Raw genomic sequence first — 17,045 nt, 5'->3', positions numbered from 1 at the left:
ATTCTGGAGCCCCCAACATAAGAAAGAAAAGTCGTTGTTGGAGCAGGTATGGAGGAGGAATATCAGAGGGCTGAAGCACCTCCCCTACAAGGACAGGGAGAAGAGAAGGCGTGGGGGGGGCTTATAGTAGCCTTCCAGTACCTGAAGGGGGCTTACAGGAAAGCTGGGGTGGAACTTTTTATAAGGGCAGGTAGTGACAGGACAAGGGGAAATGGTTTTAACCTGAAAGAGGGTAGATTTAGACTAGATATTAGGTTGTGGATGCTCCCCTCCCTGGAAGCATTCAAGGCCAGGATGGATGGGGCTGTGAGCAACCTGGTCTAGAGGGTCCCTGCTTGTAACAGAGGTTGGAACTAGATGATCTTAAAGGTCCCTTCCAACCCAAACCATTCTATGACTCTATGATTGTAACATTGAATATCAGATTTTGATATCTAACATACAAAACATTAATTTCTGCAGAGTTCACACAAAGTTAGCAGTTTAAAGACAATACCTTATTTAACTCTTAGCGTACTTGTGATTGTTGCTTTCTTGCAACAACTTTGGCTTGGTAATTTGAAAATACTACTGCCAATATTCCTCATAATTTGTATAACAGCAAATACAGTAATAGCACAAAGCACTTATATAAGCAGTAATTTTAAAGATTCTAGTCAATTGCAAGTTTCATGTAAAATTTGCCTGGAATTTAAATGGTAACAAATCTGATCACATAACAGTAAGTAACTAACATCTCAGTTTGACTGCCTGACAAAGAACCACATTTACCCCTAATTTTGTCTTTCACTTTTACAATCACATTTGAAAATTTGTAAATGTCAATACAGAATGCCTTATTGTAATAATTCTAAAATAATATAACCTGGGTCTTCATATATTGTTGCATGCACATTGCTTCTACTGCTCTGGCTGACTCGCTAGTTATCATCAGTGGTGATGTGAAAGAAAACACTAAATGTTGTTAATGTTATTGCAAATCCCCTCCAGGAGGTGTTAGACATGATGGCAACTGCAAGGCTAGCCAAGGGAGTCTCTGAGAATGGCATAAAAACCTCTACATTCACAGTGGCATTGCCATCTCTACTCTGGAACCAGCCCTCGAAAAAGCTTCAGAGAGAAGATTTATAACTAAACCGCATCCTTCTTACGAGCTGACAAACCTATGAAAATGGCAATGGTTTGAATAGAGTAGGGCACATGAAAAGCTTGGATCAACAAAAGAGTTTCTTGAGATAGGTTTTGAGAGAAACAACTGTATTGAGTAATCAACTGTCTCATGGATTCATACGAAGTTCTTTTTGTCCATGGCTCCTAGATAACTTATTCACTGATTTCTACTTCATGGTTCATCATTGCTAATAATAAGTGAAATGAGTGGGAAAAATAATCAAAGTTCTAATGACAAAATGAAGTGACTAAATTATTCCAATAGATTGCTTCTAAATTGGCTTGGTTAGCCACTAATTTGGAAAATATTCTCAACTTCTGCCTCAGAATAATTTTATTCAGGACATCCCAGTGCCTCAAGGACAAACACTTCTAAACTTACGGAGTTTGGTATGGTAAAACTGTTTTACTAAGTTTTAGGATGGACCAAATGAGATTACAGCATCTCTGGGTTAAAAGCCTCATCCAGAGTGGACTATATTTTACTACAGACACATGAATGACTGCACCTGTGAATTATATCCAATCTCTTCTATTTGTTGCTGGAAGAACTACTAGATTCTTCCAGGATCTGCTGAAATTAGAGAGCATGCCAACAACTATATCAGCTCAAATGTTCAGTGAGCAACTTGCCTTACAGTTCCTTTATGGCAGATTTCTCTCTGACAAAATGGAATAACAGCAGGTAAAATGTTACTTCTTATAACAGCAGCAAAAGAAAGTAAACAAATTACAGTATTTGTACAGCCATTAATACAGTTTGTGCTTTGGTGTAAAAAGCATGGAAATACATCTAAGTATTGAGTAAATTCAGGTGCTAAGTGTATGCATGTAAAGAGATACTAAAATGCCAGGCAGCGAGTGGAATAAGGAAACTCTGCTGTTGGGTTAGTCTAAAACCTTAATGAAATATTTGCAAAATTAAAGTAAGTTGAAGTTTGGTATTATTTTAATCCTAAATTTGAGCAGAATGAAAAAATGCATCATATGCTTTGAAATATATTTATTTCTCAGAATCTTATAAAGATTTGGAGTCACATCAAGGGCTTTGGCTTCTTCCTATGCTGCCTGCTGTAGCTATTGAACATTTTTATTAGAAAGATCCCAATATGCCAAGGTCAAATGAAGCCTTTTATCAAGGCTTATCAAGGAATTCATGCAGAGGCCACATGCCTATCTCAGATAAAACACTTGAGCATAGTACCAAGAGCTTAGGAAATACAATATACTTCATATATTCCATCTGACATTTACTGATATATGAGCATGTGTCAGTACAGCTGTGATTCCAGACTCTATACAGAAGTCCTATTTCTGAAATGCAGGTTTCACAATAACATTAGTTACTCATCAGTGTGAGTACCTGTATCTCTTTCGCAGCTATTTCACTTCATTTCCAAGATGGAAAGAAGGAATACTTTTAAGCAATTTTCTTGACACATAAGATCAGAGCCCAATGCTACACGATTCCTTTGTTTTCCTTTGCCCTGTAGAAAATTCTACCAAATACAGGAAAGAAACTTTTGCATTGTAATAAACAAAAAGGTGGTGCTGTCTGATGAACACACTGTCTTTTCTTTGCTCTCTTCATTGTTTTTTCCATGGGAAATCTTTATCTACAAAGCTTCAAATTCTCTTAAAAAAAGAAAAAAACAAAAATCAAAGTTGGAGATAGTGTGCTACAATTAGATTCGCATTATAAGACAATTCAATAACAAGAGAACCACAGATAAAATATCCCAAAAACTGATGTAGGCTGGATAAATTAACCTCCTACCCAGACAGACACTACATGATGAGTATCAGTTATTCTACTTGAAGCACTGCCCAGGGCATTGAACACATTTAAAATAACTAAAATATCAACCACTCATCTAAACCAGAAGCAGTGACTTTTACACAGTGACAGAATAATGAAACATCACAAAGAATTAAAGTAACTTAGAATACCTTTGGCTAGCTGGAGGCACCTTTTACAGGTTGGTCGAGGTTAATTGGGACATCTGCTTGCTGATCTAGTAAATCTTTCTAATGGCTCTGTAAAAGCAGGAAATCTACAAATAAGTTCCTTCTGCCTTCCAGTTGCGGACTATTTTCTTTCCTGTGTATTTACAGAGCTTTTGTAGAGATGTAGTGTTATTTAACTCAAATGCAAAATAAATTAGACTTTCTTCTACAGTAGGTACTGCTCAGTGGATTCCAAAAAGCTCTTCCAATACCATGGATGTTCTTAACAATTCCTGGATGGGAGGATTATGGCTATGGAATGAAGAATAGCAATGTTCATGTGAAATCCAATAAGAATGACATAACAGCAGAATTACTTGGTATAAAAAATGCTTGCCTGCATACTTAACTGACAGGTTGCAAAAAAAATACAGATAGAACAATAAATCTTAGAATTTAGGATCAGAATTTGACTTTAGAGAAGACTGAGAGATTCTAAGATGGTGGCTTAACTTCTGCTGTTTTTCACGGTTTTATGTAACTTCCAGTGCTACTGACCATGGAGCCTGCAGCCTGTGTTCAGGCTCACACTGCTGGTGAAAGCTGAATAAAATACATATCCATTAGTATTTTGTTTTCTTCTGAACAGTTTTCAGAACTGAATATCTTACAAAATAGATACAATCATCCTGCTGCTGCGCACCTAACCAAAATATCTGAGTGCACTACACAGAATACAAGAAAACTGGGACCAATATGCCTTTACTTACTGAAAAATCCTTAATTGTCTTCACAGGACAAAAACAGATAAATAAATAACACAAGCAAATCCCTCACCAAAGAAAGACAAAATACCACATCAAGTCTTCATCTTTACTCTCATTTAAAAGTTAATGTACATTAGACTGAACTACACTCCTATATCAGAGGTACTTGGGACATAACAGTATTCCTGACCTCTCAAGATTTGTCCTATAAAAGGATGAAGAAAAACATCTTAAATCACAGCAATTCACAACAAGAAAGGCTGAGCACTGAAAACCATGCCACAGTAATTCCTGATTCAACTAAACTGCATGGTAAATTCAAGTCTTTTTGACAACACTGTCCACAGTATGTTTTATGTTCCAATATCAGCATCCTCAATACTTTCTTTTCCACAATCAGGCTGTTAGACCTCAACAGATAGACAACAAAATGCATTCCTCACAATGTAGCTGTAATTTATTTCACAACAGTTGTCCTACCTCTGTATTTTCATGCATTTCAGTGTTTTAATTTGTTTCAAGACGACCCATACTGTCAGAAAAGTATAAAAACAAATTTGCCCCAACTTCTCATACCTGACAATACCAACTGAAACTCTGGAAATATGTTTTACAGGTGCTGTAAATGTTTCTCTTGGAGAGTAACAAAGGGTAAACTCATACAAATTTCATTTTACTCATTTCTGCTCCTGAGTGATTTCAAATTGGGAGTTACTGGACGGTTAATTAAGGATCATTGAAACTGGGAGCTGCAAAGGGTTGCCATCATGGACTGCTTTTTTGTTGTTCATTTGTTTGTTTTTAAGTTACTTGAAAGCCTTTATATCCCTTTATGGATTTAGATGGCTGTAAAAAGAGTTGCTTTCAACCAAACACAGCATTACAGTTGCTTCCCATCTAAAACACAAGAAAAGCACTTCTGATTAAATATGTTCTGAGCTATAGATTTGTGAAAACAGGCTGCGAGATCAAAGAATCAGAATGAGAAGGCACCAAGGAAGTAGCAGACAATGCTTCAGTAACGGAGTCTTTGAGAAGAGGTAAAAGACAATTTGGGAGCTAAGACGTGACAACTAAGGAGTAAGGAAGTGCAAATAAACTGTACATAACGTGTCAGAGAAACTGTTCTTGAAATGTTCTCAGATTACACCACAGATAGCATCACCATTTCTAATTTTCATGGCTTACTGGAACAAGTTGTGAGCCTAGTGTTTTGATTAAACCACATAGATCCTAATGAGATCTTTACTAAATCTCCATGGCTGTGGATCAGCAATGGAAGTTCCGATCCTGAAAATTCATCCAGTTTTCCAACATAGTAAGTAAGGTTTCTGAAACTCACTACTTTCAACTCTCCAGTCAAGTCCATATAATACAGTCAGCTGCTTCAACAGTTATGAAAGAAATATACAAAAACAAGATAAATCCAGGTTCTGAGGAGCAAATACATTATTCAGAGCAATTCATGAGCTATTTTTGCTGTTATGTTAGCAGCATACAAGGTGAGGAATGAGGGAATCATAGAATGGCTTGGGATGAAACGGACCATAAAAAGATCATCTCATTCCAATGCCCCTGCCATGGGCAGGGCTGCCACTAAAAAAAAATCAGGCTGCCCAGAACTCTATCCAGCCTAGCCTTGAACACCTCCAGGGATGGGGCACTCACAGCTTCCCTGGGCAGCCTGTTCCAGTGCCTCACAGTGGTGAAAAATTTCTCTGAGTGAAAAATTTCTCCCTAATATCTAATGTAAATCTCCTGTCTTTTAGCTGAAAACTGTTCCCCCTTGTCCTTTCACTATAAGACCATCTGAACAGGAGGAAGACAGACTTATTATAAGTTCCCTTCAAGTGCTGTAAGGCCACAGTGAGGTCTCCCTGAAGCCTTCTCCCTTCCAGGCTTAACAGGCACATCTCCCTCAACTTTTCTTCACAGCTATCAATGGACTGGTAAAATATCATTTAGAATTGACATTTCAAAACATTTTGAGCATATTATCTCTGTATTTTACACGCATGTAATTAACACATTTAACTGAAGACATTATTAGATACTTAAAAAATTTCTTTTCTGGGTTGACATACTCACTTGACTTAAGCCTTGTTTTGAACAAAAAAGAAGGCTTAGTTCCCTGAAATAATAAGTAACACAACAGGCTTAAATTTGAACGTGATATTTGGCCTTGCAAAAAACTATACTGCCAATAAAGCTAATAAATACATCACATCAAAAGAAATTGGGAGTTTTCAGTGTGGAACCAGTTCTGTCCCTGCAACTCTCTGATCAACCCAGGCATGTGTTAATCTGTTCTAAATTACTAACAGTACAAAGTTCCTGATTGACATAGGTGTGAACAGATTGCCATCATATGCCTCTTAAATAGAGAGCTGCAGAATGATGATTCTTGAGGTTCTTTAATCTCAGACTCCAGCTTGTTCTTGTAACTCTGGTCAAAGTTCATGTTTGGGCTTAACGGTTCTTGATGACAACTCAGTTTTGCAGAAAATACATAGCTGGTGTCTGCAAGTATTACTACAAGAAATATGGGCCACAAAAGATATAATTATAAATATTATTATGTGGCACAAAGGCAATACAATACATTCATCACAATCACTGTATCTCTTCACAGCAATTACAAATTGTATATTACATATATACAAATATAAGGTCATAATTTTGCTCAGTGAGTCTACTAGGCCCACAGTATAAATTCTCAAAAGACAGACACTAATTACTAATATTCTACTGCCTTTCCTTTCATACCAGTTTTATTTATGTTAGAGAGAATTAGAATTGTGCTAGAGAGAAGCAAAATTGCACAATTTGAACCCTAAAAGAATATTTTGGCTATTTTTGAAATATATTTTTAACCTTCAAAAAAATTAGCGAAAGATATACACACCAAAATAAAAAAAATTAAGCTGCAGATTTAATATAGTAAGTTGTTTTGTTTGTTTTTTTTTAATGAGCACGTCATGCTCTATAAGTAGTGACATAACAAGGGATTGAGTACAGAACAAGAAACCTGATAATACAAAAGGCAATTGCTAGTCTTACCACTTTGCTATGTAGCTTTAGGAAAACTCTCCAGGAGGTACTGGAACAATGAGTCATATGTTCTGAGCAACAGTCTCAGGTTTGGTTTTACAGAGCAAGATGAACAGCTTTAGAAAAAGTAATCAGAAAGGAAAAAAGGAAAATACCTCCAATCTATTTAAAGATTGTAGTATACTCAGCTTAGTCAGTACTTACTGCAGCATATACTTCTAACACTACCAGCTTTGTTATACTACATTTCAATTTCATTTCAATTTCCAAGTTGCCCCCCAAAACAGCCCTAAAGCTATTGTGTCTTTGTTAAAGCATGGCTTTACAACAGACTCTGCATTGGGAATGCAGATACACTCAAAAAGAAAAAAAAAAACAGGCTGAAGTACAGTAAGCAATCTCAGTATCATTTTTCCAACAAGCTGTTCTTAGATGGATTTTGTTCTGACAAACCAAGCAGTAATAATAAAACACAAGAACCTAGGAATATCAACAGATTGCTTTCCTATTAAATATAGAAAAATAAAACCAAATTCTGATACTTTTCTACTGAGTTTCTTTGACTTACAAGACAAAGATATCATTTTCTGCATATCTGAATGAAGCAGTTAAGTGAGCTCATTTGTTTTCACTCACCTTCTGAAACCACCAGTTATGGTAACTAAAGCATCTGGTAGAAATGTACACACAGTATTCTTGACAATCGAGCTTACTGCATCTGCTTCTGCCTTAGAAACACAGCTAACAAGGTCCTCATAGTAGAGAAACCCTGGAAATCAAAGGTTAAAAAGATCACTCTGTGAAATTACCAAAATCTACGTAGTGTTATGTAAGCCCAATGTGAAATATATAGTCACCTCTCACCATGAAGCCAAGCCAGTTAATTTGTACAAAGGACAAGGAAATCCTAGCTAATTACAAAAATAAAGAAATGTGTGACTTTGAATCTGAAACTATAGGTTTGTTTTAGAACATGTTATGTAAAGAAATATATTTTGATCTGTTTCTACCTTCACACCATTCCTACAGTCAGCCTCCTGCCTTGGATTTGGTGGAATCACATGTAGAAGAGTTTCTTCCTTGGTTCATCTTTGTTATTGTAAATTTTATAAATTACATTGTTCTTATGAACAGCAGTTATAACAACATAGCATTCAGAGTAGTAGTAGTGTGTGTTCCCACTTGGTGAGATGTTGAATTAAGAACCTGAATTACTCTTGCTTACCTACTAGCTCCCACCAATGGCATTTCTGGAGATACCACTTTAATGGGAACTCTTCCTGAAATGATGGGCTCCTACCCAAATATGGGTCCCAGAGGGATTAGTGGCTATATAAAATATTGCAGCTTTTTTCATGCCTGATCGCAGTCCTTGTATGAAAAGAGCCCAATTCTGCAGCTTGCTTCAACACTTTGAGATAATATATATGTAAAAGAAGAAAAGAAAGAGCACGGCAATCTGAAGGATTCTAAGCTGCAAAAATCAAGTTACATGACAGTAATGTCATGTTTCAGTTTCTTAATGTAATGGATTTTTTTCATTAAAGAAGTTCCTTTATTTAGAGAAATGGCACACAAAAATCTTTGGAGCAGCAACACTGTTCATCTAACTATGTTAAAACTCTGGAGATAAGATGTACCAGGATTATGAAGGTAATTTTGCAAGTATTTCATCACAAATCTTAATTTGTCACTGGACTAGAGCTGCCTTGAACAACATAGGCCACCTCTTGAAAAGCAGTTCTGAGCTTTTCTATTGTTGGAGTTTTTTCACAGCCTGTTCAATAAGGATGCATTAATGGTTTTGTGTATAAGAACATGTTTCACTGGGTACCTGCGCAGGTTAATTAAAAAGATCCACATTCACAGCTGTTGAATGACACCATTTTTAGAGGGCCCTAATATACTAAATACTGTTTTAAACTAGTAGGTTAATATTCAAAAGATGTTGTATCAAGAAATTGAACTTACAAACAAACTGTGCTACCACCACCTCCTTCTCTCAAGTTGTCACAGCACAGAGATACTGAGTTTTTAATGGCACTTGCACCTTACCTGCTCTCTGCATTTTTGACAGCTTCAGGGTCTTGTCAGCTTTTACCTCTTCCACAGTTCGTAAACCCATTCTGAACCATTTCTCTGATGTCTTCACTCCCACTCCGAAGACTGAAGTGAATTCCTAAAGTCAGTGAAAGAAAACACATTTCAGGTATGTCTGAAAGAGAAGTAAATTAACAATGAGTTGCTAACAAGGTGGTTTCACAGTGAAAATAGCAGGCAGATTGTATCCTACACTGAAGATAAAAAAAAAAAAAAGAGAGCGTACTGCAAATACACAGATACAGCTTCCTTTATATTCAGCAGACAATTGTTTTTATGTGTAGGTAGTTCTCATTAAAGTGAAATCTACACAAGGTAGCATGCACAGCACCTTTGTGTAATTTAGTTAAATGTACACATTCAGCAAAGGATTGAAGAAAAGACTTTGTTTCCCCAGAAAATAGAGACATGCAAACAGAATCATAAGGTAGCTGGATAACCTCAAAGCAACTTTATACATTAGGAGATGGCTCAACACTGTTTGCCTAATTTGACTGAAATAAGTTTTTTTTTTTTTTATCTTATGCACTACAAGCTATCACTTGTACACATGAAGGTGGCATCACTGCACTCCTGAGAGATAGGGTAACCTAACACCAATGTAAACCACTGACATATGCAGTAGATCAATATCACAGACAAACAGCAATATGAAAAAAAAAAAGAGGAAAAACCTTCATGCCTACTGAAGGCATGTTCTTTTTCTTCACTTTGTCTGTACAGAAACTCTCAGTAGTTTCTTTCATGTAATTTAAAGAATAGCTATGCAAGATATAAATAGCTGCCATTTTCCACTGAATCTACAATCTCTGAATTCCAACCTCACCATTTTGTGTTTTTCTAATTATACTAATTCTTTGGAAATAATTAGATAAAGAAAAGAGAAGAGTGAAAACCTTGGATAATATTAAATATACTTTTTGTACATAATGGATGAAATTACCTATTCTTTGTCTGAAACATGGTCATTTATGAATGAATTATTTTAAATACTTTGATTGCTATCTTTTAATTTGTCTGGCAACGCTTCATCCTCAAAAGGGACTATTACTGGATTCAGAACTATTCCAAGAAAATTAATTAAGAGAGAGAGAGAGAGAACTTAAAGTGGACTTCATGCTGCTGCCTAAATTTTTAGGAAAAGAAAAAGAATTTCTTCTATAATAAGATCCATTAATATTCATTGTCAATTTGAAGACAGCGTTGAGTGCAGTTTGTAGCAGACAGCACATTTCTTCAGTAGCGTACACAAGAATTCCCATTTTCATCTGGTAAAAGTGAATACTATCAAGTTGTTCTCTGCAGCACCTCCATAAGGAGGAGAACTGACCATGTAATTCAAGTACTCTGTATCTGAAACACAGACTGTATAATTTTTTTCAGTAGTTTGATAACTGCAACATTGTGACCACCTGTGATCATTGAAGTCATGATGAGTAATTAGCAATAGTTACTAGAATCATATTAAAAACTGAAAATCAGGAATTTGCTAATACTATGAGATTCATCTTCGCTTATCTAGATACACATAATAAAAAGTTGTCAGAAACTAGCTACAGTCAGGTTACACAAACAGTTGAGCCTGCACTCAGCTAAAAAAAAGATCCACATTGGTTTGTTGTAATTCGGTACATGAAAAAAGGCATAAAACATATTGGAGACAATATGTCCTCTTGTACGTTTTATTCTAAACTCTAAGATATCTTCTTAAACTCTGAAGTACAATATGCAATTGTTGATCCTCAGTTTTTACTCCTGTTAATAAGTAATTCTGGTCTCTGAATCCTGCTACATATAAGAATCTACCCCTCTTTTCTGACCATTATTACTGTATCTGAATGTCCTTTCATACCACTGTTACGATTCAGAGAGAATGGAAGTGCCTTTAAAAAGCTGAAGCAAATAATACAAGGGGGAATTAACCAGTCCCATCCCTTTTACTCCCCTTCTGATTTTTTTTCTGAAAACAGAGTATATTTTTAGAGATTAAAACTGCAGATAAAATTGAAAACATATTTCCAGTGGAAAATATTTAAGAAATGGGAAATGCAGTATTTATTTTCTATGCAATATTTCTTTCCTATTTCCTGTAACTATGCAGAAATGTGACCATGATTCTGAATCAACAAGATGCCTGACAAAGAAATATCTCCAAGTCCTCTTTCTTTTGCTTCACACAAAAGAGAATTAAAATAGATATGAATCATCTACTTCCTCCAGTATTCTCTTAATACCAGAATGAAACAGCATAGTATTATCACAATAACACAACAGGGGATGGAGTAATGCCAAAACAAACATTGTATTACACATAAAACAAAGAGATTGCTCAGCTCAAACTTAAGAGCAGCTGTGTATGCATCATATTGACTACAAAGGTTGCTGGTTTCACAACTACTCCATGCTCTCCTTATTCAGTATCTATTATTTATTTTTATTTGATGTTCCTTTATTATAAAATAGACAGTTGTGTCTATTAGTAAGTTCCTTACTAATCATAAGAAAATATACTCAGTTTTCAACAACAGTAACAAACCTCAAAGATTTACCTTAAATGATTTGTATCGTTCATCATTTAACACATCTTTAGCTCTAGAACTCTCTCCTTCTTCAATAATCTCCTGAACAGATAAAAGTATTATTTTTAAAATTAAGATATAATAAAATAATCTAATGAAAAGTCTTATCAAACTGTAAAAACATTGAGAGCATATTTAGCAAGCACATTGTTTTATTCCATCAGGATTAAAATCTGTAGTCCTTTCTGAGACAGAAAATTACTGAAGGATGAAGGAGAAACTGGGACCACAGAATGAATTTCACAGCACTTATTTACTCATACATTTACTCAAAGATGAAGTAGAAACTGAGACCATGGAATATATTTCACACTACTTATTTACTCGTAAATTCACAGCCAGAAAATAGATGTTTATCATAAGCTATCAATGTGTTGCTATGAAAATTAAATTTCATTATTTGCTTGAGTTTACTTCTCTTAACAGTAAAAGTATTCTAAAACCAGATGTTTTTTTTTCCTTGAATGTAAATCTTCTCTCTGATAAAAAGAGGAAAAAAATAAAACATACAAAATGAGAAAAACAAGACATTTTTATAACAACAAAAAGTCATTCTACTTCCTGTAGGGTCATAATTGAATTCCCCAGCCCTCAGGTAGTAGGTACAAAGAGCTCTTCAGAAGCTGCGTTCTTAACTGGTGGAGTGAGGCAGAATAGGAACCAGAGTGAATCACAACACCCAGCAATGACCTCTGCAGGCACTGGAGACACTCTGATCAGCTCCTGTTTCAATAACAGTACCTGAGATGTGGGGTTCTGAAAAAGCCAAGAATTAAAGAAAAATGCAGGGAATTCTCAAAGTTCCTATAAGAACATAAAGTTCATCCTTCACCTAGATAAAAGGTTCTGATGTGATTCGGAGCAAGTTAGGATTTAACATTAAAGTACTAAAATATTGACCAGTTTGGCAAAAATTGTATTTCCAATAAAGCATTCAGGTGAGAAGAGTGATGTTCCCAAGGGTAGATGTTATATAAGCAAAACTATTATTGTTAAACTGTCACATTCAAATCAGAGTGGGTCCTTAAAAATTGCATATAACTCTCACACTGCATTATTTATTTGTATTTATTCATGATTTAACTTTATTCATGAGAGAAAGCATTCTGTTTCAGAACTTTGTTACTATAAACGGATTCAAGGAAACATTGAATTCCTAGTATCATGGATAATATACTGTTACTAAAGGAAATACATATAGTTGAGTAAATGCATACAAATATCAATGCTGCATTCTGTGACCTCTAAAATTAGATATGAAAAGAACAATTGGCTGTGAATGCAGAGGTATGTTACCTCAATAACATCTCTGACTCTGTCTCCCATGCAAGGCAACCCCTGTATATCTTTCATTCTGGTTACTGGAAATGGAAGAGATTTCAGCACAGAAGCTGCTCTCAGAAATTCCAGGCAGAATATTTCATTTTCTTTAAATTCATAATTTTCAGCCATTATCTCAAAGGCATCCTGGGAGAAGGGAGAGAAAGGGTAGAAACAAAGTTAGTGAAAGCTATTCAATACACTCCTTAAAAGGTTAGTTTGTATGCTAATTCAAGAAAGACTTATTTATGATAGTGTGAAAAGATGGAGTTCATTACAAAAATTCAGTGTCATATAATTACTCTAAGGAAAAACTTCTAAAGGCTTCCAGCTGACTAGAATCTGGAAGACTAAGTTCTTAATGAAGCCTTGCGAAAAAAAACCTCAATTTTTTCCAAGGTTGCAAAATTAAGTGCTTTCTTCTGAGATTTTCAGAGTACATCAGTGCCAGAAGAGGCTTTGGCTGTTCAAAATACATATCTAAAATCCCACACCTGATGCTAGGGATGACCCTGTGCACCATTCAGATGGCACTGGACAGGCTAATAGCAGACCATAAACAAACACTGTGAGGGAGCCTTCTGAAGCTCTTGCATTGCAAAGAGTCTTGCATTCGAGCAGGAGATTCAATTCTTATGCATCAGATTCTCAAGAGTAGCAAGCTGATCCAAGTCTTGAAAGCACCATACATCCTGCTGTATTTATGAGCTGCTAAGTATCCTTCCTGTCTTCCAGCTTAATCCTGTAGATGCTTTAACCAATAAGACATTACAAAATAATAAAGAAGTGGCTGTCAGCGTGCATCTGCCTGCAATTACATTTCACTGAGATGTATTTCAAGAAGCTCATCTGAAAAATTTTAAGAATAACAGTGAGTCATCATCCTGTGATACAGATACCAGGAGACAGCAGGTGAATTACTAAAACAATGACTGAAATGAATAGTAGGAGTGGATAAGATTAAACAGATTTTTACTGCCCTCAGGTAAGTAATTAATCAGTATTTAAATTCACCTTTGTACTGCTTTTAAAAGTCATAGATTTTACTTTGATTTTTATTGTTGCAATAATCTGCTTTATATCAGAAGACAAAGTCAAGTTACAGGCTGTGGGCATCCAAAATACTATGTGCATAATACTTCCAGGTGAACTAAAGTCAGTTCCAGCCCCACTCACTGCCACAATGGCAAACCCAGTGAAGTGATTCCTTCATTAACCCACAGAGCTGAGAATAAAATTTCACATCCTGCATCAAAGGAATGCAGCCTGATCTATACAACACCACCACCACCACCACCACACACTTGAGCTACAAACTCTTAGATCATAAAAGCAGAAAACTTATTAAAATTAAATACGCCTTTCACAATGAGTGTAGATTGTTTACTTGTTATTTTTAATTCAGTTTGGTGAGGTCTAGAAAAACAGATCATCTGACACATTATGTTGTTCAGACTATTAGCAGTATGATCTCAACATAAAAGAAAGGCTTTACTTTGAAGAAAATGTATCTACTGACCTTAGGATCTGCAGTGCTTTCCTCTTATCAAGTAAAAACCTGAGATCTCAATTGACTTGAAAATATGTCTTTAGCAGAAACAGGTACCTCAGTTGAACAAAAACACTCGCTTTCTTTTTTTTTTTTTTCTATGCTACCATGATAAAGCGTTCTGCATTTCTCTTCACATCTGTAGAAAATGCTATGAAAATACTGAAGCAGGCATTTTACTAGACGTTTGCATTCCCTTTGTGGGTGATTCATTTTTATTGCTCTCTGGTTCTTTTTGTATTCTCAGTTAATACATAGTCAACCAACATTACCTCTTGCATCTAACTTACCAACTCATTTGTGTGATAGCTATTAATAAGACCTTAATGCAAAAGGTGATCTGCTCTCAAGCTCCCGTTAGAACTTTTTCCTCTTTTCTCCTACAGAAGAATATTCCAGACAAGCCTATTTATCTTCTAGGGAGAGCTCATACATGCAATTCTCTTTAGCTGGCTGGTTCTAGTGAAGAATTCCCTGAAACAAATAGGGTTCTGCTTTCTGAGTGAACTCTCAATAATTAAGATTATTAAAGAAACAATTAAGACTTTGTGATTAAAGAATTTTTAAGTAGTCAAGAATCTCTAAAGATTGGTCATCAGTTGTCCATCTCACCTAAGGAATCCTCCACTTATCTGCACATTTAGTTGGCAGCTTAATAAATGCAGTGCAATTCCATTTTCATAACAATTCATGACAGACATCTTGGGAAAGAGAGCTGTTTAGCAAGATGCACAATCTGGGAGTTTCTTCAGCTACCCCTCTGGAGTGCAGAATCAAAGGTGTCAGATGTTTCCTATGCTGTTGTGTTTATTTTGTTTGGGTGTTCATTCAAGTTCTTAATCTTTTTAGTTGTTACCAGTTTTAAAGAACTTTTCCTACTATTTAGGAAAATATCTTGGTAGACACTACCATTCCTAGTCTCCTAACACTAATGTCACTATGTTTCTTCAAGTGAGGTTTACATTTCCACTCACAAAATTACAGTTGCTTTTTCTGTTCTCTCTTTGCAATGAATGCTCAAGAGCACATGAATGCTGAAGAAAGGAGTGACTGGCAACAAATATCTCAGTGCAGGTTGACACCAGCATTAACCAGGGATAGAGCAAAAAAGTTATAGTCGTTGCCTCCTTTTAAAATAACCTATACAAACACACACACAGAAGACAACTCTTGTAAGTACTTCCTCAGCAGGATGTAGTAATGACAGACAAGGAAAGTCATCTTCTAGATTAGGAAACTTGAAAAGTCTATGGAAGCTTCTTCTCACTCCTAACAGTAGGGACTCTTTTGTGGGCATTTAAACAGACATATTCTACGGTAAAGAATCAGCCATAATGATGTGTCTGCATATACCAGCATCACTGTTTTATAGAGGTACTAGCCCCTTTCTACTGGTATGTGGGCAGTTTACAGGAAAGCTGTATTCCTAACATTATTGAAAAATGCAGTCACATGTAGCATTTTACTCAGAGACTGTTGACAGTCAATGAGAAAACATAATCAAAGCATTTTTATTATTCTAGTTTGCATTATTCAATGTTTTCCTGCCTTTGCAGAGCTCATTAAGCTATTTTAAATAAACAAATAGTACTGAATATGCATTATTCCCTGTACAAAACACTGCCTGAAAGTATTACAATTAATTACAAATCTGCCTTTTTACATAAAACTGCTTTTGATAAAATCTTTCTGCTTTAAAAAATATATATATAAAATAAAATTAACTGATCTCTAAGTGGAGTTACAGCCTATTCAATGCTTTAATACATACTGGATAATATTCCAGGTGGGGAACACACATGGAATTCCTACATTAGCTGAGAAAAAACTTGCAATATCACAGAATGGCCCAGACTGGAAGGGACCTCAAGGATATATAAGCTAACCTCATATGTAATATATATAACATATGTAACTCAATATATAAGATAACACATGAAATCTATCTATGGTGATATAAAAAAGAAAGCCATTAACCCCTAATTTTATTCTAAGCTTCAGTACTTCATACAGAAAGCACCTTGCCAGCTTCTTTATCAGTTAGATGAATACTCAGATTGCCTGTTTAACAAATACTAGTTTAAAAAGGAAACTACATTTCTAAGATTTCTAACATGGAGGATTTTCAAAACCTCTGGAGTATTCTGTAGAGACTGCTTTAATTAAATGTGAAAGATAGCTGAGCTACATTTCAGCTTTTATTATTTTGAAAGCTATTTATCAAAAATAGTCCATCTGTGCCTGAAACTGAAATGTGTGTGAATGAGACTTAGGCTAAGGAAATATTTGGGGATGGAATGGGCTTCCAAATTAACACTGGTCATACGCAAATGTACAAAAAGATTTTGATGAATTATGTTAAAAGTAAACAGGCTGAATGCGTTGACAGAAATTTTGAAGCTTATTTAACATTTAGTAATTAAGTCTTAAGATAAATATTAAAAATGCCATAACATGAGTAAGAAACTGGCACGAGTAAAAATGCACACTAAAATATTAGATTATAAAAGCTAGAAATTACAGTGGAATCAAAATATAGAACAAGATTATCAACTAATAGAT

At 35.4% G+C, this 17,045-nt stretch overlaps 1 protein-coding gene across 3 annotated transcripts in view; it reads right to left on the bottom strand.

The window, feature by feature from the left end:
* Positions 1-17,045, bottom strand: part of DNTT (DNA nucleotidylexotransferase) — a 110,160-nt gene that overhangs the window by 51,645 nt on the left and 41,470 nt on the right. For 2 of the 3 annotated variants that reach the window (XM_046942769.1, NM_205389.3), the window contains 4 exons: positions 12,911-13,081; positions 11,585-11,656; positions 8,991-9,114; positions 7,572-7,704 (listed from right to left, as the gene is read on the bottom strand). In XM_046942769.1, the coding sequence (XP_046798725.1) occupies positions 7,572-7,704; positions 8,991-9,114; positions 11,585-11,656; positions 12,911-13,081 (500 nt within the window). The remainder of the gene's footprint in view (positions 1-7,571; positions 7,705-8,990; positions 9,115-11,584; positions 11,657-12,910; positions 13,082-17,045) is intronic. The other variant, XM_040702307.2, reaches the window with a different exon arrangement.

Source organism: Gallus gallus, chromosome 6, assembly GCF_016699485.2.
Source record: "Gallus gallus isolate bGalGal1 chromosome 6, bGalGal1.mat.broiler.GRCg7b, whole genome shotgun sequence".
Taxonomy (NCBI): Eukaryota; Metazoa; Chordata; class Aves; order Galliformes; family Phasianidae; genus Gallus; species Gallus gallus.
Note: the sequence above shows the minus strand (reverse complement) of the source record. Positions and strands in the feature narration are given on the sequence as shown.